General features: G+C 38.7%; 1 protein-coding gene across 2 annotated transcripts in view; it reads left to right on the forward strand.

The window, feature by feature from the left end:
* The window catches only part of LOC128692997 (SR splicing factor protein kinase), a 308,083-nt gene that overhangs the window by 252,774 nt on the left and 39,107 nt on the right, over window positions 1-16,202 (forward strand). For both annotated transcript variants that reach the window (XM_053782432.2, XM_053782431.2), the window contains exons 3-7: window positions 7,428-7,536; window positions 10,416-10,503; window positions 11,469-11,663; window positions 13,572-13,734; window positions 13,903-14,100. In XM_053782432.2, coding sequence (XP_053638407.2) covers window positions 7,428-7,536; window positions 10,416-10,503; window positions 11,469-11,663; window positions 13,572-13,734; window positions 13,903-14,100 — 753 coding nt within the window. The remainder of the gene's footprint in view (window positions 1-7,427; window positions 7,537-10,415; window positions 10,504-11,468; window positions 11,664-13,571; window positions 13,735-13,902; window positions 14,101-16,202) is intronic.

Raw genomic sequence — 16,202 nt, forward strand, 5'->3', positions numbered from 1 at the left:
ACGAAGTAGAGGCAATGATTGCTGAAACCATTAAAGGGTAATATCAGAGAGAAAGAGTGAAGGGAGAGCTTGTGTGTTGCCTCATCCAGGTGACCTTCAATAGTGAGACCATCTGTTGATGCAACACTATCTTGGGCCTTCAGTATTTTATGGAGAAGGAGCCTAGACATAGGTGTCATGGTACTCACCCTGCTTGTTTCTCATTCTTATATCCGACTTTGACTAGGACATGAATCATAGCACTGTAACATTCTTTGCTGAGTTATCAGAACCTCTGAGAGTGGCGTACATCAAAGATATTGTGAATCTTCTGGCAGATAAATCAAGTCTTCCAGGTGGCCTCAGACAACAGTTTGATGTTGAATGAGGACAACTTTTAATTCATTCACCATAGAAGAATGAAGGAAATAGACTGTAATGGAGTAAAGAACAAACTCAAATCATTCAGTAAAGCAAAAGTACCATGTGCCAGACTTAGGAATAATGATAGCAGAAGATCTTACATTCAAGGCTCACAACAATGTTGTTATTACTACCACAAGGAAGATTATAGGTTGGATAACTAGGACTTTCAAGACAAGAGATGCTTAGTCATTGATGCTCTTTAAGTCACTTATTCTCTCCAAGATGGAATACTGCCATATACTGACAGCCCCATTCAAGGCAATCAAGATGGCCAAGCTGGAAAATGTAGAGAGAGCTTTCATTGCTCGTATATACTCAATCAAGCATCTGAACTACTGGGAAGGCTTGAAGTCCCTATAACTGCATTCCTTGGAACGTACGCAAAAAAGGTACATAACTGTTTAACCCGGAAAATCCTGGAGGGACTGGCCCAAAACCTGAACACTGAAATCACTCTACATGACAGCAAGAGACTGCAGACAGTGCAAAATACCTTCCCTAACATGCAGGGACGTGACAAGTACACTGAGAGAGAGAGAACTTAATGAGTCAGAGGTCCCTGACTCAACACCTTCCCTTCATGTATAATGTGAATTACCAACAAACCCCTGGTTGTTTTCAAGAGAGAACTGGACAAATTTCTTAAATCAGTGCCTGACCAACCAGGCTGTGGTTGGTACATTAGACTGTGTGTGGCCAAGAATAACAACTGGGTAATCAAGCCTTGATCCTCCAGGACGCCTGGTCTGTGACCAGGCCACGGGGACATTGACCCTTGGAAATGTCCTTCAGGTATCTTCAGGTGGTGGTGGTAGTTGTGGTGGTGATGTGGTGAGGAATGGGGAGGAGGATAAGGAGAGTAGTGAAGAAGCCTTGTGTGTGTTTTGGTATAGCTTCTCTTGATTACTTCTCACCCAGACAACCTGCTCTACCTGTTTCCACCACTCTTACTGGCACCTGCTACCCTGAACATGTGTTCACCTATGCCCATCTGCTTCCCTCTCCACATCACTGGAGAACACCTGCAGGGTTTTCCTTACTCTTAGTGTATTTAACTTGCATTTTGAAAGCTATTTGTAACTCTTGAAGCCTCAGAGGTTGACGTTTGTATAATTGTCCCAGTCTCCTCTTCCATAGATTGTTTGCATTGTTGCCATTAAATCATATTCCTTCTCCCTCGAGAAGTATTTATCCATGTGCCATACTGTTTGTCTCTCACAAGTATGTCAGTCCTTGTACCATACTGTTTGTCATGTTGGAGTATGCCGTCACTGTGCTCCTGACTACTCGGGTGACTCAGGATCTGCTTGACTGCACTGTTTCCTCAAACTTTATCAATTCTGCCACACTATCTGCCAACCTCCATCCAGTCATACTGTTCAACCCCCACCTATCATGATACACCCTCCTACCCTGACCACACTATTAACTCCTAATGTTCCTGTCAATAATTGATTGAGGTCATAGAGGCATGCACTTGTATTCAGATATCAGCCACACAATTCTGTCTGATCAACATGATCTACCTCATTACTCCAACATGGTGTATTACGAAAGTATGAAATCACTTTTAGGCAATTTTGTCTGCAGGAGTTTTGTTGCTAGCAAAACTAATGTCAATGTAAAAGGCTTTTTGAAGTTTTAACACTCCCTTGCAGTATATGTAGATACTGTAGTGCATATGTTGAACCTATTTCCTTTATTGTAACACTCAGTTGAAGATTTCTATGGTAAAACCATTTAGTATTATACTGTACTGCCTTATTAAAAATGCTAGTTGCTTCATGCATGCATGTACACATGCACACCAGCATGTGTACATATAATTGAGTGAGTACGTACATATGTATGTACATACGTATGCATGTGCATGCATGCACAGAGGAGTTGTGACTCTACTCCCCTACCACCATAAATAGGCAAGTACACCTCCCCCCCCCCTTCAGGTTAAACATACTTTCTAGCATCTCATCTGAAGCACGTTTCAAGTGAATAAACGCTGCAGCAGACACGAGACACAAATTTAAGGTAGCTTTTAAGAATATCAACGAGAAGGCATCCACAACCTTATATACAGCACACGTCAGGCCCTTAGAGTATTCAGCACCAGCTTGGAACCCACATCTGGAAAAGGTGCAAAGGTCTGCAATAAAACTAGTCCCAGAGCTGAGATGTAAGAACTACAAGGAGAATCTAGAGGAATTAAACTTGACTACACAAGGGAACAAAAGAACCAGATGTAATGGAGTTATAACGTACAAAATACTGAGTTATTGACATGGGCAGATAAGAGCCTGTGCAAGAGACGGGTCTCGGGTACACGAGGTCACAGCTGTAGTTGAAAGCACAGATGAGCCTTGGGGATGTTAGGAAAATACTTCTTTAGTCTTAGAGTGGTAAGAAAGTGGAATGGCATAGACAGTGAAGTGGTAGAGGCAGAATCCATATACAGCCTCTCATCACTTAGTGACATACTCGTTTACCGACGGCTTGGACTTACAACGGGCTCTCTGACCAGTATGCATACATAAATAATGCATATTAGAGCTGATTTCATTAATTCTATTTATTACAATATACAGTACACTACTGTATAAATATTTAAAAATATACCAGAAATGTTATAAATGGTGCAAAAGTGACATTACAACAATATCAAAGACGGTTGACACAAACCCATCACCATTATAGTATGCTCCTCACTTAGTGACAAATTCGTTTACTGACATGGTCTTAGGAATGAAACTCTGTTGTTAAGTGAGGAGAGCCAGTAGTTATAAGAATAGGTATGATAAGGCTCACAGAGCCAGGAGTGTGAAACCAGTAGTGGGGGCATGGGGCCAGGAACCTAGACTCAACCCCAGCATCCCTATATGTACATACATACCAGATGTGGGTATACTCGACACACATATACATGTATTAGAAATAACTATAATAGACACAGGTATAGTTAGTGAGAGAGTAGGGTGGACACCATTGTAAGGGAAGTGAGGGAATAGGGTAGACAGCAGCCTAGAAGGGCTTCAGCCAGGCCAGATAAACTGACTTAAGATAAACCTGGAAAAGTGTAGGGCAGAGAAGCGTGTGCGTGTGTACATGCGTGTATGTGTGTGTACGTGTGTGTACATGTGTGTACGTGTGTATGCATGTGTGTGTGCATGTGTGTACATGTGTGTGCATGTGTGTATGTGTGTGCATGTGTGCATATATGTGTGTACATATGCATGTACATTGTGTGTGTGTGTGTGTGTGTGTGTGTGTGTGTGTGTGTGTGTGTGTGTGTGTGTGTGTGTGTGTGTGTGTGTGTGTGTGTGTGTGTGTGTGTGTCAGGTGACTGCCCTGCAGCCACCACCCTCCCTGTAGTCACAACCACCATTCACTCCTCACCTGTCCACTGTACTGCAAGGTGTCCCACGCCTGCATATCCTCGGGGGTGAGGGTCTGCATGGCACTGTTACAACCACCCTAGGATGTCAAATCAAAGCTTTAGCAGTGGTTACAGTGGGTGAGACATGAGTGTAATACATTAAAATGTGTGTTGTCTGGAACCATGTCTAGACCTATTGATAGTGGTGGGTGTTATAAATACCCTAACATGAAGGTGAGGGGTAACCGTGTGAGGAATGAGAGGGCACTGGTTACTCACAATAATCGACCTTCTCGCCGCACCAAATGGACACCACCTGTTTTCTCAGCTGAAAACACCAGTAACGTTCTGGTAAATACTAGTGCCACTTCTGTTGATGCTACCCCTAGCCCACAATTTGACACTGGTGTTCATAATCAACTACGTAGAAAGAGTGCTGATAATTGTGGAACCTGTATTCATAATCAACCACGTAGAAAGAGTGCTGGTAATTGTGGAGAGAGTAATGTGAATGTGGTGTTCCAAGTGACCACAAGGCAGAAGACAATAGGCAGAAGTTCCACAGAAGAACAGATGACTCCTGACAGACCATTGCAAGATGATACACAAAAACCATGCAGGAAGTTGAGCAGCCCGAATGTAAAACCAGCACTTGCGTTACCTCGCAGACCTCTATTGAAGCACCTGCACCCAAGTCACACCCTCACCAGTGATGATTCCTCCATCAAGGCTCTCCAAGCTACTGAAACCTACATAACTTTTAATGCAACCTCATCTGAAGACAAGGAACCTCACAGCTCGCTGGCAAAAGTGCAGCAGCAGAGAAAAGGAGTTTTAAAAAAACAGGGAAGTTACACGTATCAAAGCAAAAGTAGGGGTGCATCACCAGACTCAAAAAAATTTCCGAGCGGTAAATATTTTGAGAAGCAGGATTCAAGTGAGCAGAGTCGCAGCCCAACCCCTGATTATGTTGTGCCCACCGTTTGTCTGCAGTTGCACTCTGTGGACAAGCCACGACTTAAGAAACAAAGTTCCAGTGACAATGCCAACTTTGAGAAATTTGACATTTTATGGAAGCTACGCACAGATGAAGTGAGGAAACAATCTCCATTAGTTGGTGACCAAAAGCTGGAGCAGGCACAAGGTGGCCCAAGTGAGAGAAGATGGAGAAGTTGCAATATCAGGTCTGCATCACTCATAAAGCAGAATAGTTTGGACAGTATTTTATCTCCAGAGCAGTCACAGAGATCACTTACCTCTGTACTGAACTTGCACCAAGGTGGCAGCAGCAGTAGTAGCCAGGCCAGGCTCATACAACAAAAGGGATATGTGATGAAAGAGGATAACATGCTGCACCCATCTTCGACCACCTTGTTCAGCTCCTCGCCTTCACTCAAGATAACACAGAGCTCACCAGTTGATAATCTTGGTGAAACATTTGGTCATACCAGATCATTATCACGAGACAAAGTATTAAGCAGATCTAGTTCTGTGGACCAGGGGATGGAGTGGGAGATAGAATTGCTCGAAGTTTTGGATGCCAATGCAGAATCAGCAAGCAACTCTCCTCTTACCTCCCCTGATGGACGGCGACCCAGTCTCCTCCGGCGCCTCAAGTCTGTTTCTCGAAGAAGAGCTAAATACATCAACAAGGAATGTGACAGAGGTAGATTTAAAAAAAAAATTTTTCATTCCATGTAAATGTTAATGTAAATGTGAGTATTCCAACACCTACCAATCATAATCACATTTTTTATAGAAATTAAGTTGCATTCACAGGTGAACAAATAAAGGGTGTAGGTTTTCAAATAAGCAATATCTGAAGTGCCATTAAAACACATAGGTAACAAGTTCTTTCTTAGTGTACACATCTCTGCTATTTATTGGAGATATTTTTTTACACTGGCAAATCGCTTGTCATCATATGGAATTATTTCAGTGTTCAGGTTTGAAACCAGTCCCATCAGGATTTTCCAGGTGTAAATTATTATGTACCTTTCTTTCCTACAGTAACCAGATGTTTATAAATACATTATCACCTCTTAAGTCTGTGTGGATGGGGCTTAAATAGCTGTTATCTTGATCAGCAACAAACACAGTTTTTGTATCCTCTTCATGATCAGTTAAAATTATGAGAAAAATAATAATTTTGTTCATTGAGCACACAGTAAAAATCAATGCTAATATAAACAAAGTCCTTCATTGGGCAACAGAAAATAATATGATAATCTTTGCATTTTAGGTGCTTGACTGAATTTATATGGGCACTGAAGTTTTCTGTACATTTTTTAGCCATACAGATGTGTCTTCCTTTAAAAATGCTGCTAGTGTGCACCAATATTCAGTCTGTAGAGAACAAGTGACTTGCAGTAAAACCATAGATTGGGCATCTCTTATTTTTAAAAAATCTAGTTGTCATGCCTGTCATTTTTTATTCCATTTGTGATAATAACAGTGTGATGCCTGACTGTGAGATCTTTTGAGGCAGTACTGGAGTGAGAGATATGGGAGGAATTGCAAGGTAAATCCAGGGGTGCTGTGGGCACAGCAAGAGAACATTGTATCAGTGCTGCCTATTCAACATTATCATCTTTATGCCAGTAAGAGGCTTTAGATCCAAGGAATTAAACCTGTCCTCCCTTTTGGATCAAACCTGATTGTCTTCCATTCTCCCAGGTGCTGTTTGACCTCTGTGGGTTAAGCACTTCCTCAGTTAATGTAATAATCAAAACTACCATTAAATATCAAATACTACTGCAGGGATAATAAAGGTAGAAGTCTTCAAAAGAAAACTACCAGTGTGTCTGCCAGCTGATTGATCAGCCAGTCGATCACCAACAGCAACCTGGTTGACAAGGCAAGCACCAGATAAACCTGGCCAATGATCAGGCTGCAGGAGTTGAAAAACTCCCTAAACCAGTCACAAGTTTTTTTTTTCTTTCTTTTTTATAACACATTGGCCATCTCTCACAGAGGTGTGGTAACCCCAGAAAAGAAGAAACAAAAGACTCAAATATCTTCTTTCAACAAACTGGCCATATCCCACAATTTGTCCTGTGTGAATCTATTGCTTTAAGTCTTGTCTCTATTAGATACTTTTTAGCACAATACTTCTTCATTTATTTGTTTTCCATTTGTACACCTCAAACATATCTCATAGTGCAAATTCAGTGCCATCAGCTAGTCATTATAAGAAAAGTTTCTGATACATGGGATCAACTTCGTCATCCTACTCTGTAAATTTTCCAGAGCATTTATGTCCATTTTGTAATATGGAGATCAGAACTGAGCAGCACAACCTAAATGAGGCCTTACAAAAGATATATAAAATTTAAATACAGTATAACTAAATCCCAAAGGTTATAATTCAACTTTACATAGCTTTAGTAAGGCATTGTTTGCTTGCTGTGATTTATTTTTGTGGTTCTGTGATTTTTTTTTTTTTTTTTTGTGGTGCCTTTTTTTTTTTTTTTTAACCTTCATACACCACCCATAAATTGAAAATTAAGCATAGGATTTTATTCAGGTTGTGCTTGCTGAATTTCCCATGCTCAAATTTCATTAATATTTTGTTCAGTCCATACCTTTGTATTTAAATTTAACAAAATGTGTTTCAGTAAATTCTACTAATCAAAGTTCTTCCTCTTTACAGGTGGCTATCATCCTGTGAAGATAGGTGACCTTTTCTACAATAGATACCATGTGATTCGTAAGCTGGGGTGGGGTCACTTTTCCACTGTTTGGCTCTGTTGGGATCTCCAGTAAGTACTTATCAACTATTCACCATTTTTTTTTTTAACCTATATATAGTGTAGGTTATGAGTGGTGATTGCCCAGTTAACTGTTAAAAAGGGAAACAAGGCTTCTAATAATAAAAAGTCACGTTAGGCACAGTATACCCTTAAGTTTTTAGACTAATATTAGAGTGAGTGGCTAGTAATGGTGATTGTAGTGGATTGAGTTGAGATTGGTTTGTTACAATGCACTTTGTTTCTGAATCAATTGACCTGGTAGATTTTGCTCCATGTTTCTGAAGTCTGTTAAATCAAGAATTCAAGATCCCTTAAATCAAGGGTTACTGCATATGTAGTTTTTAATGCTACTTTAATAAAATATGACACATTATATACAGTACTGTTTTAAACACAGTCCTGTATACTCTCAATACAATGATCCCTACAAATTTATGGGCTTCCTACTTGGTTTCATATATCCAGTACTTTTACTGATATGCAACTCCTGAATAGTTTTGATTATCCACTGTTTTTTTTTTTTTTTTATTATCTTCAGGCTTAGTGTATGATTCTTAAATTAAAAACTATCTTTAAGATTTCATTCAAGTTCGTTCATAGAATGACATTTTACAGAGCTATGGTCTCATAGATCTGAAAAAAAGTTTGCTATGCTTACTGTACATAACTGACTCCCCTTTTTTCCATTCTTGTTACTGATTTCTTTTTCTCATTGCCACGTCTCCCTTGTCCCAGCTCTTTCACCTTTTTCATCTTATAGATTTAGTGGTCTCCATGAAAATAGGGTAATAGTGTTTACCTAAAGCATACATACATGATGTGCAACTGGTTTCAAGATGTCTTCAACACTCGCATCACAGTTTGATATATATAAATTACCCACACATGCAAAAAATAAACTTGTACTTAACATCAATGCATTTGTTAAAAACAGAAGTGACAGGCATTATTGAGCAAGCAATTTTACCTTCTCAGTAGTTGGCAAATTGCATTCTGGTAATGGTACATTAAAATACAGTACATAATTTTAAATGTTAATCTAGTGAAAGGTATTTTCACAAATTTGCTTAAGAGTAATTGTGTCATTGGATATTATTATCGATGTTACAAGCAATTTTGTTCTTCAATGAGACTCAGCAGTTTTATTAAAAATGGCACATTTTATTGTTTTTACAATTTTTTTTATTTTAGGGGACTTGTAAATGGATCATTTCCTGAGAACTGTAGGTTTATTATATTTTCTGAATATATTCTCTTGAAATAAGACCTGATGTCCAGTGAAAAATTTTGTATTAGTATTTATTTTTTTCAGTGTTAGCATATTTTTACATTTTTCATTTTTGTCTCAAAGTTTATTAATTTATTTATAGATTTGACAAATAAGGCTAAAGAGGTCTTTGTGGCATTTATGGATTTGGAAAAGGCATATGACAGGGTGGATAGGGGGGCAATGTGGCAGATGTTGCAAGTGTATGGTGTAGGAGGTAGGTTACTGAAAGCAGTGAAGAGTTTTTACGAGGATAGTGAGGCTCAAGTTAGAGTATGTAGGAAAGAGGGAAATTTTTTCCCAGTAAAAGTAGGCCTTAGACAAGGATGTGTGATGTCACCGTGGTTGTTTAATATATTTATAGATGGGGTTGTAAGAGAAGTAAATGCGAGGGTCTTGGCAAGAGGTGTGGAGTTAAAAGATAAAGAATCACACACAAAGTGGGAGTTGTCACAGCTGCTCTTTGCTGATGACACTGTGCTCTTGGGAGATTCTGAAGAGAAGTTGCAGAGATTGGTGGATGAATTTGGTAGGGTGTGCAAAAGAAGAAAATTAAAGGTGAATACAGGAAAGAGTAAGGTTATGAGGATAAAAAGATTAGGTGATGAAAGATTGGATATCAGATTGGAGGGAGAGAGTATGGAGGAGGTGAACGTATTCAGATATTTGGGAGTGGACGTGTCAGCAGTTGGGTCTATGAAAGATGAGGTGAATCATAGAATTGATGAGGGAAAAAGAGTGAGTGGTGCACTTAGGAGTCTGTGGAGACAAAGAACTTTGTCCTTGGAGGCAAAGAGGGGAATGTATGAGAGTATAGTTTTACCAACGCTCTTATATGGGTGTGAAGCGTGGGTGATGAATGTTGCAGCGAGGAGAAGGCTGGAGGCAGTGGAGATGTCATGTCTGAGGGCAATGTGTGGTGTGAATATAATGCAGAGAATTCGTAGTTTGGAAGTTAGGAGGAGGTGCGGGATTACCAAAACTGTTGTCCAGAGGGCTGAGGAAGGGTTGTTGAGGTGGTTCGGACATGTAGAGAGAATGGAGCGAAACAGAATGACTTCAAGAGTGTATCAGTCTGTACTGGAAGGAAGGCGGGGTAGGGGTCGGCCTAGGAAAGGTTGGAGAGAGGGGGTAAAGGAGGTTTTGTGTGCGAGGGGCTTGGACTTCCAGCAGGCATGCGTGAGCGTGTTTGATAGGAGTGAATGGAGGCAAATGGTTTTTAATACTTGACGTGCTGTTGGAGTGTGAGCAAAGTAACATTTATGAAGGGATTCAGGGAAACCGGCAGGCCGGACTTGAGTCCTGGAGATGGGAAGTACAGTGCCTGCACTCTGAAGGAGGGGTGTTAGTGTTGCAGTTTAAAAACTGTAGTGTAAAGCACCCTTCTGGCAAGACAGTGATGGAGTGAATGATGGTGAAAGTTTTTCTTTTTCGGGCCACCCTGCCTTGGTGGGAATCGGCCAGTGTGATAATAAAAAAAAAATAAAAAAAAATTTGACAAAATATTTCTGGTTACCCATGTAAAATGATCCAAGTGTGTGTGTTTATTTTCCACACTGATGAACCTGGAAACCTGTATTGTTTATCGTACTGTATCAAATTTTTTTTTACATGTTTTCAGAGCCAAGCGGTTTGTAGCACTCAAGGTAGTGAAGAGCGCTTCCCACTACACAGAGACTGCCCTAGATGAAATTAAATTACTCAAATGTGTAAGTTGCTTCATATGTTAACAAATTTTTTTGAATTCTTTGTTAGTAATATCAGAGTAATCTGCCAAATCTTTGTGACATGGTATTCATTGTAGTACTAATTTCTTAACTTTTTGTACCTAATATGAAATGTTCATTATGCAAGTTATAGTGTGTAAATTTAAGAGATTGTGTAGTGTAAATGCTTTATATCATTGCCATTATTGTTTAGCATAATATTGGTCTGCACCAGATTTTTTTTTTATCATGGTTCGTACACGAGACGAGTGCAGATGTTCGTCAGTTTTATTAACTTGATTCTGAAAGGCATTAAAGTAACAGTTTTATAGTTTATCAAGTTTTTATTTTCTTAAAGGTTTTAGAGGAATTAATGGCAATGTTTGGCAGCATTGTCATTGAATGCAACCTTGTGTAGGGGATAATCCTAATTTAAAGTCTGTAATTACCAGTGTTTTTTTTTTTTATCTGATGTTCTTAAGTATAATTACATACAAATCTTCATGGGGGGCATTTGTACTCGACCCACTCCCAATACAAAACCTGCCATTTCTTCTTTCTTTCAACACACTGGCCATATCCCACCGAGGCAGGGTGGCCCAAAAGGAAAATTGAAAGTTTCTTTTTACATTTAGTAATATATACAGGAGAAGGGGTTACTAGTCCCTTGAAACCTGCCATTTATCAACCTAAAATTCCATCATTCTTTTTATACTGCACTTGCTCAGGTATATGAAGCTGCTTGCTGGCCTTCAAAAGGCCAGAAAGCAGCTGGGTAGTGCATTTTAGCTTAGAGATAATATATAATTAAAGAAAGAAGAAGTTTGTCAACAGTTGGATTTTTTCAGTCCCAAAATGGCATGAATTGAATTGGCCATGGTGTTTGAAGGCCTAGTAAAGAACATGTTTGAATTACTATGGCCTAATTATTACTGTGAAATATTTATTTCTTTTTATTTTACTTGCAGGTTCGAGAATCTGACGAGAATGACCCTAAAAGAGATAAAACAGTTCAATTATTAGATGACTTCAAGATCAGCGGTGTGAATGGAACACATGTATGTATGGTGTTTGAGGTGCTGGGCCACAACCTTCTTAAGTTTATCATCCGTTCCAACTACCAAGGGATTCCCCTTGCCAACGTTAAGAATATTATTCAGCAGGTAACTGTGGCCTAATGTTATTAAAAGCTGTAGCTTTCAAAGGTTATCTTTCTTCTTCTTTTTTTTTTTCACTTAGAGACATGAATACTGTATAATTATATTGTGCTATCTTGCAATTGTTATTACAGTGGCCATTTCTTACCAAGGCAGATAACCAAAGGAAAACATTTGTGCATGAATGGTATACAGTGCCAACAAGATGAAGAATTAGACAAGTGCAACATCTGGGTAACTTTATTTGCAGATATTTTGCCATCCACGGGCTTTTACCATCATTTATCAATGCCCTTTCACAGGGCACAGATATTATGGTTCAGTGATGACTCCTTGAAACTCAGCATCCCACTTACCAAATGAAGGCATTGTATTTCATAGCATCTTGAGCTAAAGTTTGGCTAGCTAGTTTTCTTGAATTCAGTCATAGATATTATTGTACAATGTTCACACTTCAATAGCATGTCAAATCTCAGCTCCATTCACTTGTACATAATACTTGTGTATGTACTTGTTGGATATTCAGTACATCTTTCACATTCTTCTTTTAAACTTTTCGTGGGTGCCCCTTAAAACCCTCATTTCATTTGCTCCAGACATACTGGCCTCTTCAACAACCAGTTTTTATCCATTTTTCTTGGGTAACCTTCACACGTTAATACTATCTCGACAACTCTTCTTATGCTTATTTGCCTTCCATGCCACAACTAACCAATGATCATTGATATTTCAGCACACATTAATCTCAAATGAGACATCTACACTACTTCAGCCTTCTTGCAGCAACCTTCAAAGACCAAACATGTGCAACATTGTTGGTATTACTGTACTCTTGACACTTCCTAGTTTTTATGTACTCGCAGCTTCTTTCAGAGCAGGAGAGATATACTATACTGCCTACATAGAATTAAAACATCTCTACTGGAAGTGCCTCCAAACACTGTATGTAGTCTGGAATGGGGATGTGCAAAACTTGATATGTACACAATAACTTCTTGAGGTCCCTAATCTACACACTACCCTAACAATTTGCTGGAGTGAGACATACAGAAAGAAGTTTAGAATAAACCCACCATAAAGCAGGTATGCCATAAGCACAGTTAAAGAATTCTTTAACATCTGTAGCCCATGACTCTTTAGCCTTCTACTAGCAGATATGAGAAATAATGCTAATACATAGGTGAAAGTTTTTAAAGGAAGTACCAGTTCAGACAGGATGTGATGGCTACATAGGCCTGTGGGCTGCAACAGCTTGGGTGATCATGTATTCAACAGGGAAGTCATGGCTTCAAGCTGGACTGCGAGAGGAGAACAACTCTAGAAATCAGTTGCAGGACGATGGATGTGGAAGATAATGCCACCTAGCAGGGTGGTGGGGTGAGCTGGTGATGTAGAGATAGGATAGCTGGGCCACTTTTCATGTTTATTAAATAGTTACATGTTAAGTGAGGACCTGTTTTATTTTGGAATTGTTTTACTGTGTAGCCTCTCCTCGTTTAGTGATGTACTTGTTTACTGACGACTCGGACTTATGACAGGCTCTGACCCGTATGCATACCTAAATAATGTATATTAAAGCTGATTTCCTCTCTCCTGTTTATTACAGTATACAGTACACAGTATAAACATTTAAAAATATACCAGAAATGTTATAAATGGTGCAAAGGTGATGTTAAAACAATATCAGAGATGGTTGACACAAACCCACTACCATTATAGTATGCTCCTCACTTAGCGATGAATTCATTTACTGACGTGGTCTTAGGAATGGAGCTTAGTCATTAAGTGAGCAGAGGCTGTATTTAATTACATAAATGTAAATATGTAACTATTTCTGTACAGGACGTAAAGTAATTTCTTATACTTTTTTCTATTTTCTACTGAAATGTTATAATTTTTAATGTGTGTTTTTAGGTGCTGGAAGCATTGGACTACCTACATACAAAATGTCAGATCATCCATACAGACATTAAACCTGAGAACATACTCATGTGCGTGGATGAGACATACATACGGAAACTTGCCTATGAAGCAACGCAGTGGCAGAAGATGGGACTTAAACTGCCTGGTTCTTTAGGTGTGTATTATACTATATGTAAAGAATGAAGAAAGTTTATCCCGTTAATTTGTCTAGAAACAGAAGTACTTTATTTTTTAGTGTATTTTATTTTATGTAATTTCTGATTGCTAATTTTATTTTGACTTTTAATTAATAAATTTGTTGACAATTTTTTTTATTTAACAGTGAGCACAGCACCAAAGCATTACTCCCAGCCAGATCCTAATGCCAAGATGTCAAAAAATAAGAAGAAAAAGTTGAAGAAAAAGCAGAAGGCAAAACAGGCACTTCTTGAAACGCAAATGAAGGAGTTGGAGGAAATGGAGGAGAAGGAGGCACGACAAGCCCTAGAGGCGTGTGACATAGCAACAGTTAACACAGCAGGTGCGTCACTTAAAGGGGCCCCTTCTGATTGTTGTTGAAGTGTGACGTTATAGCTGCAGTGATGAGTAAGCTTTGGTGGGCCTAGTAATACATTTTGGAAAAAACATCGAAGCATAAAGGAGTTCCTTGCAGTATTACAAAATAATGAAATGGTAGCAATGTATTAAAGAAGGTTGATGGGGGAGTGTGGTTAACATTTATAGAGTATTAGAGATGCCTTTCTTCAGTAGCTAAACTAATTTAGGAGTCAGTTGTGGATATTCTTATTCTTATATCCCACCTCATTGCAGTGGTATGCAGCACTTGTGCGCATGTTTGTCTGTCGGTCAGTTAATTACTGTTTGCATGATAAAATCTTCATATTTTTTTTTATTGAACTTTAGTTCCTATATATGCACAAAGTTTGCAGATAGGGAGAACCAATGGTGTCTACTGTCTGAGTCTTGCAAACTACTACTTGATCTTCTACTTTAGTTTTAAAGCTAAACAACCTGAATACTATATACAGCAGTTGCATTAGTAAAAGAAATTGGATAATATAATATGTTTTCCAGAAAAGTAGCTGGAAGAATGGAGTTTACAATGTTAAGACAAAATCTTAGGCTTTATAGTTGGCATTAGTCTACCCTAAGTTTGGTGAATGTATAGTGATAGGATTGCAGTTTAATCGTATTGTCACACATTTGTCGAGGCTGAAGCTTGTATGGGGTAACTTGGGTTCAGTCATAAACTTGGAACTAAACTCTTTAAGGGACCTTCCTTCCCCTCAAAAAAAAAAAGAAAAAAAAGGTGAGTGGAGTGGGGAAGGTATGGATGGTGTTTGCATCCTGTGTAGATAATCACCATAATTGCAGCATAATATGCAGTGTACTGTCTGGTTGAAGGTTCAGCATAAAATGCACTCGCTACTGGATATAATTTGCAATTCTGTTTTACGAGTCTATAATTTTGACACGTCAGAGTGAGGAATGCATGAGAATTGTGTTCACTGTGGAATTGCCCCTTCATACAAGAAAGATTTATAATTATACTATAGCTGCTTGGCTGCCTCTATGCATTGGCTGCAGGCAGCCTCCAACATAACTTTCTGGTTTTAACATGCTTTGTCATGGGGTTTATCAGTAACCTGCTTACATGGCAATGGCAGAATTACTGTGCATTCTAGGTTAAGAAAACCTACATGAAATTTGCTCTCGGTTTTTTTTTTATAAAGGGCTGTTATGTAATTTAGGCATCTTTAGAGATTGAGGAATTCATGGGAATTGTGTGTTCATTCTAAAATAGCTCCTTGAAGAAGGAATACCATTCAAGCACACCTCACATAACATACAAGTTATTATTCTGAAATCTGTGTTCATTGTAATTTTTTTCTGAGATACATATAATGTACGGAAAAAAATAAGGTTAAAGTCAAGGCACTTGAAAAAATGCAAATTTTTATCCAGTGTTTATTTTGTCAAAAATAATTTAAGGTTTTGACCAAACACACTTGAGACATTGTGGCTTGTTGATCTAGAAATGTATGTTATATACCCAAATCGTACAGAAAATGGGCCAGAGAAAACAGAGATGGCTAATACACTGCCAGTGACTTGCAAATTAATGCACAATCTTATTGGTATAAAATATGCTTGAAAGTAACAGGAAAGAGTTTTACCCTGCCTTAAGTTCTTGTTTCTCTTGCTTGTTGATGTAGAAGTGCTTGGAGATGGTTATACATAGCTCATTTGTGCAGCAATCTGCTGTCTTGTTAGCTGGCGCCACTCTTTTTATCATATAATGCCATCACAATTCTCTCATTTATAATAGAAAGTAATATCAGTAATGTATTAGCAATATTCGTAGTATCATATAGCAGTATTAGAGCATAATATTACTGAGAGATGTAAGAGGGTAACATCAAGGAAAATCAGATAATAATATCAAAGAATTTTATCCTACCTCAAATTCTCTTTCTTGCTTGTTGATAAAGATGTATTTGGAGATGTTTGTGACTGCTGAGCAATAGACAGTATTGAGTCATCCATTTGTTAAACCAGCTGACAGTTGTGGGTTCGTCGTCTCTTGAGGTTTAGAGGGCCATTACAGTATACTCCATATTG

The sequence above is a fragment of the Cherax quadricarinatus genome, chromosome 38 (assembly GCF_038502225.1).
Source record: "Cherax quadricarinatus isolate ZL_2023a chromosome 38, ASM3850222v1, whole genome shotgun sequence".
NCBI lineage: Eukaryota > Metazoa > Arthropoda > Malacostraca > Decapoda > Parastacidae > Cherax > Cherax quadricarinatus.